General features: G+C 47.6%; 1 protein-coding gene across 1 annotated transcript in view; it reads left to right on the plus strand.

Moving 5' to 3' along the window:
* LOC125760303 (endothelin-converting enzyme homolog) overlaps positions 1 to 18235 on the plus strand; it is a 98934-nt gene that overhangs the window by 38507 nt on the left and 42192 nt on the right. The window contains exon 2 of the mRNA XM_049420183.1: positions 1744 to 1923. Coding sequence (XP_049276140.1) covers positions 1744 to 1923 — 180 coding nt within the window. The remainder of the gene's footprint in view (positions 1 to 1743; positions 1924 to 18235) is intronic.

An 18235-nucleotide genomic window follows, 5' to 3' on the forward strand; every position in this document is an offset into this window, starting at 1 on the left:
TCAAGCAGAAAGGATGCAATGAAAGAAAGAACATACACAGCACGAGCGCGAACTGTCACAGCTCGACAGTTAAAGCGTGATGCTCAAACACTTACCTACGGAGCAGAAACCTGGAGACTTACAAAGAGGGTTCAACTTAAATTGAGGACGACGCAGCGAGCGATGGAAAGGAAAATGATAGGTGTAACCTTAAGAGACAGGAAGAGAGCAGAGTGGGTCAGGGAACAAACGGGGGTTAAGGATATCATAGTTGAAATTAAGAAGAAATGGCTATGGGCCGGCCACGTAGCACGTCGGCAGGATAACCGGTGGTCATTAAGGGTAACTGACTGGATTCCAAGAGAGGGCAAACGCGTGAGGGGAAGACAGAAAATTAGGTGGGTAGATGAGATTAAGAAGTTTGTAGGTATAACGTGGCAACAGAAAGCACAGGACCGGGTTGATTGGCGGAACATGGGAGAGGCCTTTGCCCTGCAGTGGGCGTAGACAGGCTGATGATGATGATGATGATGATGCTCAAACACAAAGGTGGACGCACGAAATGAACGCACAAGTATACAAAGGATGAGCGCGAACGAACTATCACAGTTGTAACTTATTTGTGTGTCAGCAGCGCGCTCCTGTCGCAAAGACTGCCGCTGCAGCGAGCGAAGTGACTTCGCGCTCTACTTCAACGCAAACTTGCCATGGGAGCACAAGACGTACAAACGACCGCCATCACGAGATAAGCACGCGCGCACGAGCGACCACGCCCTGTAGAGGCGCGTGTTCATCGCAACGCGTGGGTTGACGACCTTTAAAGCGCGCCCTTCGAGCCGTTCGCGCCATCTCGCTACTCATAACGAAAACACGCTGAAGTGCCACCAATCTCTGAGTGCCGCCAGCGGTGAATGGTGTATATAAATAGCTCGCCGTTAGCACGATGAAGAACGTGCTGTCTATGGCCGAGGCGTTTCGCGCCGCGCGCCGCGGAGGGAGGGCTCGTATATTGGACTCCTGGTGACAGAACTTCTAGTTTTTTCTTTGCCATCTGTTAGTCTATATATTTTACGACGTCATATCCCCGACGGAGATACGTCAGTGGAGCCGTGGTGGACCCGGGCATAAAACACGTTCGTTAAAAAAGTCTGGCTACGCTATTGGTGTAGCTGATATGCTAGTTCATTATATGCAAAAGGAGTGAGCCTGGACTGGTCACGTAACGCGTAGCTACACCGACAGAGTGGATACCAAAAGAAGAGGAGGGCGGCAGCAAAGTGGGTGGAGCGATGGAATTAAGTGGTGCGCAGGGATATAATTTATTGAGCTCGCGGAAGACTGGTCAAAATAGGGAATCAATGTAAGATGCTTTCGTCCTGCAGTGGACGTAAACATAGCCTAAGTGTTATGATGATGGTGATCACGATGACGATAATTTATTTGACACCACAAATCTTCATGCAGCTGCCGATACGCGCTCTCACGCATGTTTCCGGATGCTCAACATTATACTTCAGCATTCGTGCATCAACACCTTACCGCTTCTAATTATCGCGATGAAGCTTTCCTAAAATATATACATTCGTCAATCCTTAATGCATTGATCCTGTGGAGGATCGTGCCATTGGTTATGAAGAAAGATCCTTAGACATTTGAGTTTGTGGTTTAATTGATGCAAAGCGCGTGAAATCACTCGCGACTGCAAGCGAATGCAGTGTGATAGGGTACTTAGTGGATAATGTTCAAGGCTTGCATTTATCGCAGACCATAGAGCTCGTGAGGTGGATGATCTCAATGAACCTGGACTTCTACAACACGACAAGACTGGCGGCAGTCAAGCCTGTTGAAGTGATGGTGCGGGGCTCTCTTGACCTGGGAGTCGACGTTATGCTCGCCATTACATTTCAAAAGCGGAACTTCATTGGTAACAAGAGAGCGGCACAGGTACGGAAAATTATTGTTGCTTGACACGATGCTGCGACTACGAGGCAACAACATAATATGTGCGCTGTTGCAAGCAAACGGGGCCAATTGGGCAAGTTGGTGCAAATTCATATTTGAAGAAAGCGTGAAAAAACCACGACACAGAGAAGCATAACACGAATAACACGAAAGTAAAGCGTGCCCTTACAGATATAACTGAATGTTTACTGCACATTGATATAACAGAGTTTGCACAATGTATATTGATGTCTGGCAGCTATGCCACCATTTAACGTGTACGCACCCACTTTGATGATTGGTGGTAGATCTCCATCGCGACGACTAACGTCCACGTTAAATGATTAAACATACCCGTATGGTAGCTGTAGTAGTTAACGGTGAAATCGTAATCAGAGGACGACGTGTGACAGCCAGAAGAGCATCGCAACTTGGACGCAGAACTTGATCGCCATCCCGCGGCGTGTTAAAATGTGATTGAACACCACGGCCGGACTAGAGGGAAACGCAAAGAGCGTTGTGCCGCCCCCCCCCCCCTCCCCCGGCCGCGATTTTTCTCGGGGCGAGCGCGTGCGCGGGAAACGCGGTGTTACAGCCAGGAGAGGCAGGCGCGCGTCGCAGAGCTATTTTTGGTTTGGATTAGCGTGATGCTATGAGCGAGGCCGACGCTTTTACGACGCTTGGGCTAAGATCACCACCTCGCGGTGTGTTTTAAGTCATTGACAAAATTGAACTTCTATTGAAAAAGCGTCGAATGGAACGGACGTGTAACGCGTTGCAGGTGTTAATCGCGGACGCCACAGTAATGACGAATTACTTTACTTTACTGCTCCCAGAGGGCAACATCACCCCGCCGACCGGGAGAGTGGTAGATATAAAAGGCGCGTTTGTAAAGCCTCTAGAGTCTGTGACCGTGGCGCAGTGGATAGCGTGCCCGTCATCTGTTGTTGCGGACCGAGCGGTCGTGGGTTCGATGCCCGCTGACGGGACTTTCTTTCTTTGCCATCTGATCGTGTCAATTTTTTCGACGTCATTTCCGTGACGGAAATACGCCACTGAAGTCTTGATGGACCCCGTCATAAAACACCTTCGTGTTTGAAAAAAAACGCCAAGCGCGTTTAGGCCATCAAATTAAGTGTATTCTACCTCGCGTCTAGATAGCTCCACCGAAGGACAACCGATGCACGAAACACGCGGTTTCGCGATAAGGGCGGCTTCGACAATTTCTCGAGTCCTCTGATCTCGGATCGAAAACACAGTGCACGTTTCCTTAAACAAACGCTCGCGCCCGCAAGCTTTACGATGAGCAGATGGATGCGATGGCTTGTCAGTCCTCAAAGACATGTTGTGCTCGCGCAGGCGTATATTGACACAACGCCCAGTTTGACTGATGTACGAGCGTTTGCAAGTTGTCGGTATCTTATACACCCCCGAGACGCGGCAGCGCGTATTGACGACGCAGTGTATTGATATTTTTTTTACACGGCAACATCCGTAATCTGAGTGTGAGCTATCAGCCTTGCTTTCCACAGCAAGGCACACACGTGAGAGCTTGTCTGGTGCACTGAAGACAACGTCAACCTCAAAGCGTTCGCAACATGTTTAGATGCGAAGCATCTTATAGCAGCGGCATGTCCCGCGGCGTCGTCGGCGTCCGCACTCACACTGCGCATGCGCAACTCTCCTCCTTCCCTCTCTCCAACAGCTGCGCGTTACTCTCCCCACTTCTCTCCTACCACCTGCTTGCGCTTCTCCTGCGTTCTCGCTTCTGCTCTCGCGGCGCATGCGCTACTCTCCTCCTCTAGTCTCCTCTCCGTCAAGTGTGTATATAAAGCGTTGTCACGGGGTCAAGATGTCACGGGGTCGTGACGTGGACGAAGACCGCAGGCGACGTGTCCGAGATGAAAGTCTTTATTTGGCCGAACTTGTGGCCGAGAAACGGAAAGGTAATTTACAGCAATACACACTGTATGCACTGATAGCGGCGAACAGAGCGTCGACCGTCGATCAACTGACAAGCGGTGAAGCGCGTCGGCATTTAAACATGTGCCGTCGAATATTCCACCATTATCCCTGGCTGTCGTGCAAATTCTAGAATAAGCTCGTGTGTGCGCGTCTTGCGCGCAATCTTAACACAACGATCTACAATGATCGCGAAGCTTCTCGAACAATGAGGCGCGATTCGCGCTGAGCGTTGTTGACAGTCTTTGTGGCCGAAAACCGAATACAGCAAAAGTGATAAAGAAACGCACGTGGCAATATAAAGCGGGTAGAGCACTGCGCGCGTTCAGTTCAGCGCTTGCTTTGGTTCACTCCGCTTGACTCCGTTGATGCTTCCAATGAAGTGTGATGCGGGCTCGACATGCCGAAATTCTCTCCTGCTGAACGCCGCGATGAACATAAGCGCAGGCGCTTCCCCTCCCCCTCTTTCTCCTCTCCTACGCTGCCTCCCTCTCGCGCGCCTGTCGACCGCGTTCCCCGCTCGCCCTGTTAGAAATAACGGCCAGGCTAGAGGGAAGACACGACGCGCGTAGCGTTCCTCCTTGCGTTCTACGACGCGAGGTCGGTAGCATGCCCAACGAACGCCAACGGAACGCGATCGTGCAAGTGCTCCTGCTTCGCGTCGCCGCATGGTCCCCTTTAGCGGAGGATGGTGTAATTTTTGTAGCGTTAGCTACACTTGCCTAGCCGCAGCCGATTTCGCGTGGGTCATGAGCCGTGCTGCGCATGCGCGAGGATCAGTGATGTCGCATAGCTTGGTCACCGGAGCTGGCATCTCACGCGCTCTCCGACACCGCCGCGTGCGGTTGCCGCTGCTGGTCTGCGCGTTCGGGAGGAGTGGCGTCGTAGGCGCGGCAGACACGCTGGCGCCGGCGCGCGCGCAGACTCCGCCACCGCCGCGCGCGGCTCGCCGCTGCTGGTCAGCGCCGCATGCGAGAGCAGTGACGTCGTAGCCATAGACACAGTGGCGCCGGCGCGCGCGCAGCTATTCGCCTTCGCTGTGCAGTCGCCGTCTGACACTGCGCTGGGGCCGCTTGATAGCGCCTCTGACTGGCGTTTGCAGGTGGGTGACGCCATGGAGAAGGAGAGCGCAAATGCTGTTCGACGGCGCAGAAGAGCCGAGGAGCTTATCTCATCGGATCCCGAAGTAGTTGCTTGGCAATTAGTGGTTCAGCGTACGAAGAATGAACAGAAGAAAGCTAATAATCCTAGACAATCTGGAAAGCTAAGGATATTCAGCTGAACCTTTGATAACGCTACGTATACCCTGGCATAACCGAGCTAAGCCACTGCAAATTTTTTAAACGGTACATTGCGCTACATATGAATAGACTAAAAGCCGCTGGGTTCCCTGATAACCTGTTGGGCTCTGTTTGCGAGGAGCTTGTCAGATGGGTAAAATTTGGGTGCCTTTCAACCAAATTTAACGGCGAAAGCCATTGAATTTGGTTTAATTTTATTACGCCACAATAATTACTAGAGGCCGCCTTTTCTATATCTCAAAGCTGCGATGGGTTCTTCGCATGATGGACTTCAATTCTCCCTTGTGACATGACCGCCTAACTAAAATAATTAAAAAGTTAGATAACCTAACTTTCTTAATTGCTGTCCCGAATGATGCCTTTAGCCTTCTTAAGAAACCTGCGACCAAAGAAGAAATAATTGTGAAGACATTGAACAAATATCGCATTTCCTTGAGTTTTGAGGATTTTGGACACATTTTTTGAAACACCCTGTAAACGCCGTGCAGAGGACTTTTCATTCACCAACCAACACAGCCCTCATATGGGGTGTTCTTTCTTTACGTTTGGTTTGCCCCGCGTTCACAATGCATTCATATCGTTCAAATATATTGGCTGTCTGCAAGCATGCGTGTTTAGCACAGTTTATATCTTTTATGTCTTTATGTCTTTGTTTATATATTTATGCCTGCAATCTCAAGGAGATTGCAGACATTTCTACAAGGGAGATCTGTGAGACCTTCCAAATAAAAGAAGGACATAGATGTGTAAGCCAGACGTCGTTGGCATTAACAGATAAAGAACTGTCTTTTCTTGGCCACACTGATTAGCGCCTTGCAACGGTCAACAGATTGATTATCAACTGCCATGTTGTTAGGCTTTGATATTATGTGTGGCTTATAATTTAGTTATGTTTTCTGCGCAGTGACGCATGCGCGGTTTTTTGTGTTATTTTCTTCTCTTCCGTTTTTCCTTGAATAAACTTTAGTTGAAAGTTAGCGCTTGTGTTGTCGTGATCTTCTCCCTTTGTCCCCGTTGTAAGTACGCGCTATCCTGTGACGATGAATAGTAGTCTTACGTTGACTATGTTGTCGCACGGCGCCGTGAAAATGAAAGGTTTATTTGGTTGCCTGCAGAGGAAACATCTAAAGCATTGCAGACATTTCTCTCTCCCTCTTCATCCACAGATTGAGTTCAGCAAAGAACAAGACACGTGGCTAGACAAGAGGAGCAAGAATTGGTACTCCACGAACAAGGAAGACTATGCGATATATTTTCTTATGTCTGGTATAAGGCGCGGTCAGGACTACGAACTGGCCGCGAAAATGCTCAGATACGAAAGGAGACGTAAGATGGCTTCTTTTCTTCCTTCTTCCTCGGAGCGCATGATTGTGTGAGCGCTGCATCGAGGAAGCTGCTGCATCGCTGCCCCGTACTGATTCCTTGCTTGATTTCTCAGCGACCTCTGTTAAATCACCTATAACCCAAACGGGAAAACATAAGCATGGCAAAGCGCAAGCAATTAAACATAACATGTAAGCATTTCTGCAGGTGTACACCCTGATTAATCTGATGTGAATCATTAAAAGATCGCTGAATTTTTGCTGCAACTTCATAAATCTCTAACGCTACATCTTTTAATCATGTGCTGCGCTTGTCCAATCTGCCCCACACCTATTCTGATTAATCTGATGTGAATCATTAAAAGATCGCTGAATTTCTGCTGCAACTTCATAAATCTCTAATGCTACATCTTTTAATTATGTGCTGCGCTTGTACAATCTGCCCCACACCTATGCGAAAAAAATCCGGCAGACCCCACGCGCTGTGGGAATCGATGTAATGCGAAGCAGCCAGCAAAGAACTGCATACACCGCTTTGTTTATTTTTGAGCTGAATGAAATCATTCACGCCATGGCATCTAGTTCACCATATATCGCATGTTTGCCGTGCACGCGTGCATGCACAATGTGGTATATACCATGCCAATGAAACGTACATTCTGGTATATACATTGCATGACCGGTGATTTATGTTCATCACGCACTCCTGTCATGCAATACCAATTTTGGTATATATCCAGTTATCTAAACGGCCGGAAGCGCACCATAACAGTGTCATGTAAATCATACCGTACATGACATGCATAGAATAATTCGCATGTTAGGACCTGTCATTTATGTTCGTCATACAGTCACATCGCACAAAACCAATTTTGGTGTATATCAAACGAGCGAAATGGCCGCGAGTCCACCATGAGCGCGGCATGTAAATCATGCCATACATGACGTGCATGTCATGGTTTTCATGTTACCACCTGTCATTTACGTTCGGCATACATTCGCGTCACGCAATACCAATTTTGGTGTATATCAAGCTAGTGAAACGTCCGCGAATGCACCATGAGCGTGGCATGTAAATCATGACATGCATGTCATGGTTTTCATGTTACCACCTGTTATTCACGTTGTTGATACAGTCACATCGCGCAATACCAATTTTGGTGCATATCAATCTAGCGAAACGGCCGCGAGCGCACCATGAGCGTGCCATGTAAATCATGTCGTACATGACACGCATGTCATGATTTTCATGTTACCACCTCTAATTTACGTTCGTCATACAGTCGCGTCGTGCAATACCAATTTTGGTGTATATCGAGCCCTCGAAACGGCCGCGAATGCACCATGAGCGTGGCATGTAAATCATGACATACACGACATGCATGTCACGGTTTTCATGTTACCACCTGTTATTCATGTTCTTCATACAGTCACACCGCGCAGTACCAATTTTAGTGTATATCAACGTAGCGAAACGGCCGCGAGTGCGTCATGAGCGTGGCATGTAAATTATGTCGTGCATGGCATCCGTGTCATGATTTTCATGTTACCACCTCTAATTTGCGTTCGTCATACAGTCGGGTCGCGCAATACCAATTTTGGTGTATATCAACCTAGTGAAACGGCCGCAGGTGCGTCATGAGCGTGGCATGTAAATCATGACATACGTGACATGCATGACATGGTTTTCATGTTACCACCTGTTATTCATGTTCTTCATACAGTCACATCGCGCAATACCAATTTTGGTGTATATCAATCCAGCGAAACGGCCGCGAATGCACCATGAGCGTGGCATGTAAATCATGACAGACATGACATGCATGTCATGGTTTTCATGTTACCACCTGTTATTCATGTTCTTCATACAGTCACATCGCGCAATACCAATTTTGGTGTATATCAACCTAACGAAACACCGCGAGTGCGTCATGAGCGTGGTATGTAAATCATGACGAGCATGACACGCGTGTCATGATTTTCATGTTACCACGTGTCAGTTATGTTCGTCATGTCGAAATGTCTCGTCATACCAGTTTTCGTATATATCCATTCATTTAAACGGCCGCGAGCGCCCCGAGACCATGTCATGTAAATCATGCCGCACATGACATGCGTGTCATGATTTGCACGTTAGGACCTGTCATTATGTTCGTCATGAACTCTTGCCACGCCGTACCAATTTTGGTATATATTAAATTAACGGAATGGCCGCGAGAGCCCCAAGGCCGTGGATTGTAAATCATGCTGTTCATGACACGTATGTCATAATTTTCATGTTATGACCTGTCATTTATGTTCGTGATGAGGTTATGTTATGCCACACCAATTTTGGTATACATCCGATTAACGAAATGGCCAGGAGAGCACAATGTCGTCGGCGTTTGTGGTGTCCTGACCTCTTTCTTGTGGTGTCCGTGTTTGCACGCCCTGTCTCTTTTTAGAATGAGTAGATAGATAGATAGATAGATAGATAGATAGATAGATAGATAGATAGATAGATAGATAGATAGATAGATAGATAGATAGATAGATAGATAGATAGATAGATAGATAGATAGATAGATAGATAGATAGATAGATAGATAGATAGATAGATAGATAGATAGATAGATAGATAGATAGATAGATAGATAGATAGATAGATAGATAGATAGATAGATAGATAGATAGATAGATAGATACGCTCAAACTCGCAGAAGTTCGCTAAGAAATGCTTCGCATTTAAAACGCCAGGCCTGCACGGAACACGCAGCACAATCACAGCGAAAGCGGGAAGGACGACCTTTCTAGAGCCCGTTGAAAACTCCCTTGAGGCAACTAACACAAGTAGACTTGCAAGGTACCCATGCCATAAATCATAATTTATGTGAAACCAGGAGGCAGGCACACGGCCATTATTCGTCATTCTGCGGAGAAGCGAGGTACCCGCTACAAATGCGTAAGGCATTATGTGGTGTGGCATTATGTGGTGTGATTTCTTATCTTAAACTTCTTTCGCTGTAGCTCCACATCACGTACGCAGTTTTTGCGCCCGTTAGACAACAGACAACAGTTGCGGAACAGGTTTGTTGACGACAGCTGGTCGGTACAAGCATAACATGAAGAAAACGGCCTTTGCGTCCCTCCTTGCTGTTCGCGTGGGCTATTTCTACTGCTTTGTGGGTGCTGAAGTGCCAAGCAGCGTAGTCCCCGGCTGGTTTTAAGATGACACGTGTTTTTCCTTTTACTACGAACGCTACCAAGCGATAATTGGTATCAGTATTTTTCGGGCACACGCCGGATCCCAGTGCACCAGCGCGGCAGCACTGGTCTGACTGGCTGCTGTGGGGAAGGCGGTTCGTTTCCTCTCCCTTCTCCCAATGGCGCCGGCTGCTGAGTGTACGTGACTGCACGTAATGCACTCTGCCTCAGTAAAACTCCGCGCACCCTCAACCGTTGGTTATATGCGTTCTCAGACAGCGGCACGTCGGACCAGGGGACCCTTGACAATTCCACTGTACATCTCAACGGATCGGCATAACAATAACGATGAACCCTGCCTACGCGTACCAGGAAGAGTACTAGGAACGTCACTTTTGACAGCTTTGCAATTCTCCCTGGCCACCACTTTACCCTTTCATTGCGTGAGCACGCGGCTGTTTCTCCTTGTCACATCTGTCGTGAGATTGTGTTTTTTTGCGTTACTTCTGTTTTTTCACACTTTCATCTTCTATGATTTTAGCAAGGACAGATAGGTCCGAGATACAGTTCCGTCCGAGATACCATTCGCAGGGTGCGCATTTTGCGAGTGAATGAGGCGTCGTCCTGTATGAGAACAGAACGTTATGAATGCGGTGCTGTGATGATCACCTTCGTCTGGCTTTGTCATCTTGGAGCTGTGACATCCAGATCACGCTGTTGGTTCTCTGCACAAGCCTTTGTATTGCCCTGTTGCACTGGGGTTGATATTGCCACGTGGAAATTACAACAGAACGTCGACTTCTTCCCCTCTTTTCCAGATGCCTTTTCAGGGTATATTCCACTATGCACTGTCAACGTTGGTAAAAACCACGCACCACAACCCCCGGCGGCAGAAGTGCCGACCCGGCGCTTCTGTGGGGCGACAGCAGAAGGAGAGTGGTAACAATTGAGCCTTGATACGTGGACGACGTTATAGCAGAAGAGTTTATGGGATTATCCGGTACAATTTCGTACGTAACGTCTGTCACTTGTCGAAGCACGTGGTATGGACCCGTGTAACGAGAAAGCAGCTTCTCAGAGAGGCCGGCAGGTCGCGTTGGGGACCAGAGGAGAGGGAACCCGTTGGAAAACGTTCGTCACGATGCCGCTCGTCGTAACGGTGCTTCTGTGTTTCTTGAGAAGCCGTCATTCTGTTGCGGGCAAGCTGACAGGCGTGGTCAGCGCGGCCAATAGCGTCGCGTGCGTATTTCTTGGTCGACTCTGCAGCAACCGAAAGGAAGGTATCCAACGGCAACGCTGGTTGGTGTCCAAACAATAGGTAAAACGGTGACTGTCCAGCAGTGTCGTGCCGGGAGGAGTTGTACGCGAACGTCACGTAGGGCAGTGCAAGGTCCCAGTCACGATGGTCGGTCGACACTCATTTGGAAAGCATGTCTGCCAGGGTCCAGTTTCACCGCTCTGTAAGCCCGTTTCTCTGGGGGTGATGCGAGGTCGTGAGCTTATACTGGGTGCAGAGGCGTAGCCACGTTAGGGCACACCGGCAGGGTTGCCAATGGTGGCTACTTTTCGCCAAATTGGCGAATTTGAGAGGCCCGTGGCGACCTAAAATTATGAATGGCGACATGGCGAATTTTTGGCGATTTTCGGCTTAGGTCTCCACCAAGTTTTGAATCCTAAGCTCAGTGTCTTCCCAACGAATGAGCGGCAACATTCTCAGTATTTTTCTTGGTTTTAGACCCACGAGTAGAATGTGCAGATTACGCGTCATTCGGTATGTCCGTCCTGTAACTCGTGTGTACCTCCTCAATTCATCTAGAGAGATAATAAAACGTTTATTTGATGTTTTGTGAAAATAAGATCAGTGAGTGGGATCCTTAGTTCGGGATGCCATCTAGATGCAGGAGGTACTGGAACGTCCCCCAGCGGCATTCTAGCAAAATGTAAGTCAGCGGACTGCCTTGCAAAACCGCGAGGAGGCAGTGATTGACTATAGATTTATCGCTTTAGGTGCTTTAAGCTTATCTGAAGTTTAGCATCTGAAGGGGCAAGACGACGGGTTGGCCGCGTGTTCCGACCATTCGTTCCGCCAAAGCTCCAACTGCTCTGAATAGCTTGGCGCCTTATTCACTGTTGCAGTACCCCCAGTTCGGCTCGCAAAGACTGTTTTGGAATAGCGAAGAGAGGCAGATACGCGGATATTTCTTCAATAAAAATTATTTATTGAGGCATTTTTCACTGTTCTCGGTGAGCGTGTGCAATAAAAACAATTGCTATATAACATTTTACATTGTTATACAGCAATAACGCATCGGATCGACGCGTGTAGATATAAGTAACTATAAGAAAGGGTCGGTGGTGTCCGGTATCATATTAGTTCACACTGAAAAGGTGTAAAACTCACTAATGATCGGTTCCTGTAACAATTCTGTCGTGTTACCTTCAATAAACATTTTAATCCTTTTAGTTCATATAAGGGTACGTAAAGCTCTCTACAAATAATGCTTTCACGGTTTTCGCCCAAGGTTTATACCACATTTTAAGCTTTGAAACGAGAGGACAGGGATGGAAGGATATCATGAGCGTTTCGTTCATTCACCCTTGCGCCACCACGCACATCTTGCGGCTAGTCGGAGAAGCAGCACCATGCACTCCCATGGTGAAGCGGGCGATACGACTGGCATCGAGAAACGTCAATATAATTTAAGGGTCTTGGATGGTACTGTATTCTACGGGGCTATACGTGAGTGTAAATTTTTATTACTGGGTATGCCGCACATATCTAGAATGGCTACTTTTTTGGCGAAATTTGTAAAAAAATGGCGACTTTTGGCGACTTTTTGCTCGTGGTTTGGCGACATTTACTCGAAAGTCAGTGGCAACCCTGCACACCGGGCCCGTGCCCCCCCCCCCCCGAATTTTTTTTTTGCCATAGCATAGAGAGCAGAAAATGACACTCGACCACATCTGCCTGCTCGTCCCCACTACAGATCAAGGAGGTGCCCCCCCCCCCCCCGAAAAAAATTTCTGCCTACGCCCCTGACTGGGTGGAACAGGAACGCAAGATATCGTCACTCACTTGCGAAAGGAAACTACGGCCTCGGTCTGTCAGCCATTGTCGTGGGGTACGGTGCACTAAAATAAGATCCCGAAGTAAAAAAAATCTGCGACCTCTGTAGCGCAGCTGGTTGGCAGGGCTCGCGTGATTGCGTAGCGGGTCGCGTAATCTGTAGCAACGGCAACCTACTTGTTTCCTGATGTAAACACAAAAGTCCGTCTTGTTTTTTTTTACGTCCGGCTTATTCACTCTCGCAAAGCTTCGAACGGCTCAAGGTAGACCGCCATGCTAGCCGTTGAGCTGCAGAACTCCGTCATGCGCCCGATGAACGGTTGGTGGCCAGAGGACGGCGGCAGATCTGGTCTGATCGTCGGGCGTTTTCCATGATCCCTCATGCGAGTCAGGGCCGGCGGCTTAATCACATCTTCATCGCTATTGTTAGAGCTGAAACGACACTAGCGGAACAGTTTTTTGATGGCGGCTGTTCGGTACTGTCATAACATAAAAACATGCCCCCCTGTACGGATAGGCTATTTATACTAAGAGGGGGGGGGGAGGATGGGGGGGGGGGGCTCAAGTGGTAAAGAGCGCGCCTCCTGCCGGTTTTACAATGCAATGCCGTCCACTAGAGAGAAGCACGTGTTTGTATTTAGGTAAAAACATTCCAGCAACCACAAAAGAACTATTAGTTATGATCGACTGCGACATCTTTGTGCTATTCGTAATGTTTTAGAACACATTGGGAGTATATTTCGGAGGTCTTTTTCAAACACCTCTAATAGGTGGAGCATTTCGTCATTGCAACGCAACACGTACATTGAAATCATCTTCTTTTGTACCAGTCAGAAGTGGTAGGAGACCGAAGCATGAGCAAGGGCGCAGTCCAAAGACATCTTGAACTACCTGGTCGCCATAATTTCTTATAACTGACGAGAATGCAACGCCATTGCTTGTAGCAATACATCACTGCAGTGAACATAAATTTTTCTTTAAAAATGCTGGCGCATTCATACGCTGCCACTCAGTTTTTGAAACATGCAGAAAATGTCGAATCGAGCAATTGTTGTCTGAGTATTGAAATCTCTGAATCAATCTCTCACAGTATTCATCTTCTCTTTGTTTCACATGGTCTGATAGCGTGGCACCAACTGCGTCACAGTCTCGATATAGTTACCCAAGATTTTCTGTACGCGTTTACTATAAAACTCTGCATTATTACTAAGTTTAAATGTTCGCGTTCTGTGTCACTAATTTGAAGAGTATATTTCTTCAATGCTTTCTAATTTTCTTTGAATTCTTTCTGTAGTTCAGGAAATCACAAACGCCGTACGTTCGAGAAAAGAAAAGGCGGAGAACATGATCATCTTCAAGCTTGGAAATTACACAACTCCACACGTTACTTCCGGTAGGTGGACGTTTTGTAGATTTTCCGCTACCTTCTTGAAGCGCAATATTTTCAAGGCGAACGTCTTGTCTGCCTCGTGACACAGAAAGAGTGGCCGTCGTCGTAGTCGGCGACAACAGGAATGGTACCAAAAATTTTTGAAAAATCACCGACGATTACGATACTGCCTAATGCGAATTCTGAGCGCAGCTTCGTGCTTGGGCAACGTCAACTGTGTTTGAAATGTTGGTTATCCGCAGTTGTAGCAATGTAACATTCCTTAGATATTGCCACAGAAACAGCCAGCGCTCGTGTGCTACCACTCTGTGCATTGCAGGCGTCGCGAACCAGTCGAAACGCTGACAGCCACGTTACGACAACTGCAACCAGCCGCTCAACGTAGGAGCGGGCGTCTAAGAGCTTCGCTCTAAAATGCAAAATGTCATAGTATCACCGCGAGAGGGAAGCAGAGAATGGGACGCAAGAAAGTGGAACGTTATTCAAGTAGGGCTAGCAGCTAGCTCATTTAGGATGTGATCTGACTATTCAAAACACTGGCGTAAGTGAACACAGCCGCTACAGCGAGTGAAGCGACCTTCGTGCTACCTATCGCTTCAACGCAGAGTAAGTGTGAGAGCACAGCACATACGAACGCATGAGCCCTCTGCTGATCCCTGTCGAGATAACGCGCGCGCGACCACGCCCGTGTGATCGTAGATCGCAATTCTCGCTCGAGGTATACATGGCACCCCCTCCGGCACCCCTTCATGCGCCTTCGCACAACGGAAACTCCCGTCGGGTTTCGCCTGCGCTTGAGCCGGGTACGCGTAGTCAGCCTTCGGGCGCTTTCACTCGCACATAGGAATACGACGCGCGGGGCGATGTTATCGGTTTGTACTTTAAAAAGAACACTATGGCGGAGACAACGGCAAACTGCGCTTCGGCAAAGTGCGCTTGTAACTGGTATCGCAATAAAAGCTTGGAGCCACCAGCGCGCCCCGCGGCTCATGCGAGCTGCGCGTAACCTTCGTCTTTACGGCGTGCTCGTAAGTAAAAAAAAAAAAAAAGATCGAAAAACGTCTCTCGCGTGGCTATCACTTCGTTTTTGCAAAATCATAAAACCGAGGATATAAAGAGATAAGGAAGACGATCTCGCGCCCGTGTTAGGCGAAGGCATAGCGGATCCTGTGAGTTCTTTGAACCTTCTTTCGAATAAACATACGAAGATGCCTATTAACACAAAATAGTAGATGTCAATGGGTTATCCACAGGAAGGATATCAACTTAGTTACTGTGATCACGTACATGCCATCGATAGATGATTTTAGCATCTGAGCAACTAAAAAAAATGACATGACCTGGCATTGGCAATTCCAGCGAAGGCAGCCTCACTATCATAGGCCTGACCCTCACGTGGTGAAGTAAGGGTGACGTCAGCATTCGCTTAATGTATGTCGTCGCCCTCCAAATTAAGATTTTACTGAAAAAAATATCGTTTTCTTTTTTTTGTCTGCATTTTTACAGTGGCTGTTGGTTGAGACAATTTCGGAAAAAGGAATACGCTTTTACCTTAACCCATTCAACAATTATCAGCATTTTCCCAACCTCTACCCCCCTTGTACATACGCATCCAAAACCGGAACTGAAAGCTCCCAATGTAGCAATGCGTATCAGCTCATCATAAATGCCGCTACAAGTGGATCTGATATTATGTCGTAGCAAGATATAAAATCTTAGACAAACGCTTTTAACAGCTGATGCTCTTGAATTCAATGAAACATTTTGCTTGAGACCTACGGTACGATGACATATAGTTGACGGGGTTTTATGTCCCAAAACAACGACATGATTATGAGAGACTTCGTAGTGGAGGGCGTCGGAAATTGCGACCTCGTGGGGTTCTTTAACGTGCACCTAAATCTAAGCACACGGCCCTTTAGCATCTTGCCTCCATCAAAATTCGGCTTCCGCGGCCGGGATTCAATCTCGCGACCTTTGGGTCAGCAGTCGAGCACCCCAGCCACTAGACAACCGCGGAGGGTAGGGATATGGGGTGGCCCAGCGCAATGTTGATGTTAAAAATTGTATATTTCGGCATACCCATTTGTTTGAGCTTTAAAATACTGTAAACTAATATCACTGATGTAAGCAGGGGCATACTTGACACATTGAAGCCGGCAGGCATCAAGCCTGGCTACCACTCAACAAATTTTTTCATGCTTCAGTCGAATCTGGACGCTGTAGAGGCGAGAAGTAAAGGCATGTGCTTCCGCTCACATACAACGATAACGTGTAGCTTAGATGGAATGCCGAAGCTAACATTATGGTGAACTTTAGACGATTGAGTGTGCTTCATTACCATGACCTTAACTTAAAATCTTTAAGCCTATTCTTCTCAAACCTGATATCTTTGCGTTCTAGAGTTATGCGAGGAGCGATAACTTCTCTTGCAATAAGTATTTATGCATAAAATTTGGGGTGCTGTGTTTTCAGACACTTACCTGTGCAATGAACTAGGATAATTCAAATTGGATAGCAACTTTTTTTTACTGTGGGTAATTGTTTGAAGGCTAAATATACGGGATGTAACGTTTTAATATTTTTTTAACTCCATAGCGCTTACAGATGTTACAATAATCCTAGTTCGTTGCACAGCTCATAGCACTCATTACGTTCCTACTAATCTAGTTTTGATTTGCTCCGTCTGTTTTTTAGTTATCACAACGACCGTAACACACACTTTTGACAAGTTCTAAATATTATGAAATGGTCAGTTATAAAATGTTCAGTTTCGCGGCAAGGACGAAGAATGAATGCGATAGCAACAAATTGGAATGTTATGCGAAGAACGACAAGCAGCTTGAAACTTTCCCCGCGCTGCTCAAGCACGAAGGACACACGAAAAGAACACATACAGGACGAGCACGAACTAGCAACTCTAACAGATCGACACTTAAAGCGCGCTGCTCAAACACCAAAGCACGCACGAAGCGAACGCACCGATATACACAAGACGAATGCGAACTAACGACTATCAGAGTTGTTACTTTGTGTTTGAACAGCGCGCTCCTTTCGCAAACGCGGCAGCGATCGAAGTGACCTTCCTGTGATCTGTAACTTCAACGCAAATTTTACAGTGAAAGCACAAGACGCATACAGATGCACGCTGCCGATGAATGAGGAGAGAAAACTCTTAAAGGGCCCCTCACCAGGTTTGACAATTTTGAGCTAACGAGCGCAATGCATACTCTGGGCGTTCACGATCACGTCTGCCAAAATTTGCAACCCTGCGCGCCGCGGAAATGGGTCAAATTTCAAGGTGAACGCTGCTTGCCCTTCCTCTCGCGGGCACGCGCTTTAGAGAATGAGGGGATGACGTAGATGAGAAAATGGCCCTACGTAGATGGTAGTGCTGTGACGTCGCTCCTCTACGTAGACGACTGTGCTCTGACGTCGCCAACAGTAGCGCGTGATGTTGCGATAATTATTTGACACGACATGTGTAGTTTGTGTAATTTGTTGCTTGAATAGAATAATAAAACTTGAGAGAAATAATGAGACACACAAAGGGAATGCGTGCGTCTTTTTCATTTTTTTTTCGTGAATTGCAGCGAGATGCAGGGCTAATGTGCCTCCCTTTCCCATGCGTTCGTGTCCCCGCGGTTAGCGCATCGAGCAGACTCCAGCCCTGGAAACGAAAGTAATGGCGCGTTCGAGCACTCATTATGCTCGTTTATTCTACCGCGTCCAAGTAAACGTTAATGCGGCACTGGCTCATGATACCGCCACTCTCATTCCCGTACAAATGTCTCAACTTTCATGCCTGTCCCGCAGAAACAGGCAGTACACGACAGACAACGCCGACAAAACGCCCATGGCCGCTACATAAAAAAAAAAGGTAGCGACCGTGCAACGCCGCTCGCGTGCTCGGGCTGGCTCGGGCACGTCATGCGCACGTGATCATGCATGCACATGACGTGTTCATGCGTATGTGTCAAGTGAAGAGGTCAGGGAAGGGATTTGGCTTGCGAAGGCTACACGGGGCGAGTGGCAAGGGTTTGAAACTCGCCTGCTCGCATCACGGTTTCGCGCCGCTACAAATTATTGT

Source organism: Rhipicephalus sanguineus, chromosome 10 (assembly GCF_013339695.2).
Source record: "Rhipicephalus sanguineus isolate Rsan-2018 chromosome 10, BIME_Rsan_1.4, whole genome shotgun sequence".
Classification (NCBI taxonomy): Eukaryota; Metazoa; Arthropoda; class Arachnida; order Ixodida; family Ixodidae; genus Rhipicephalus; species Rhipicephalus sanguineus.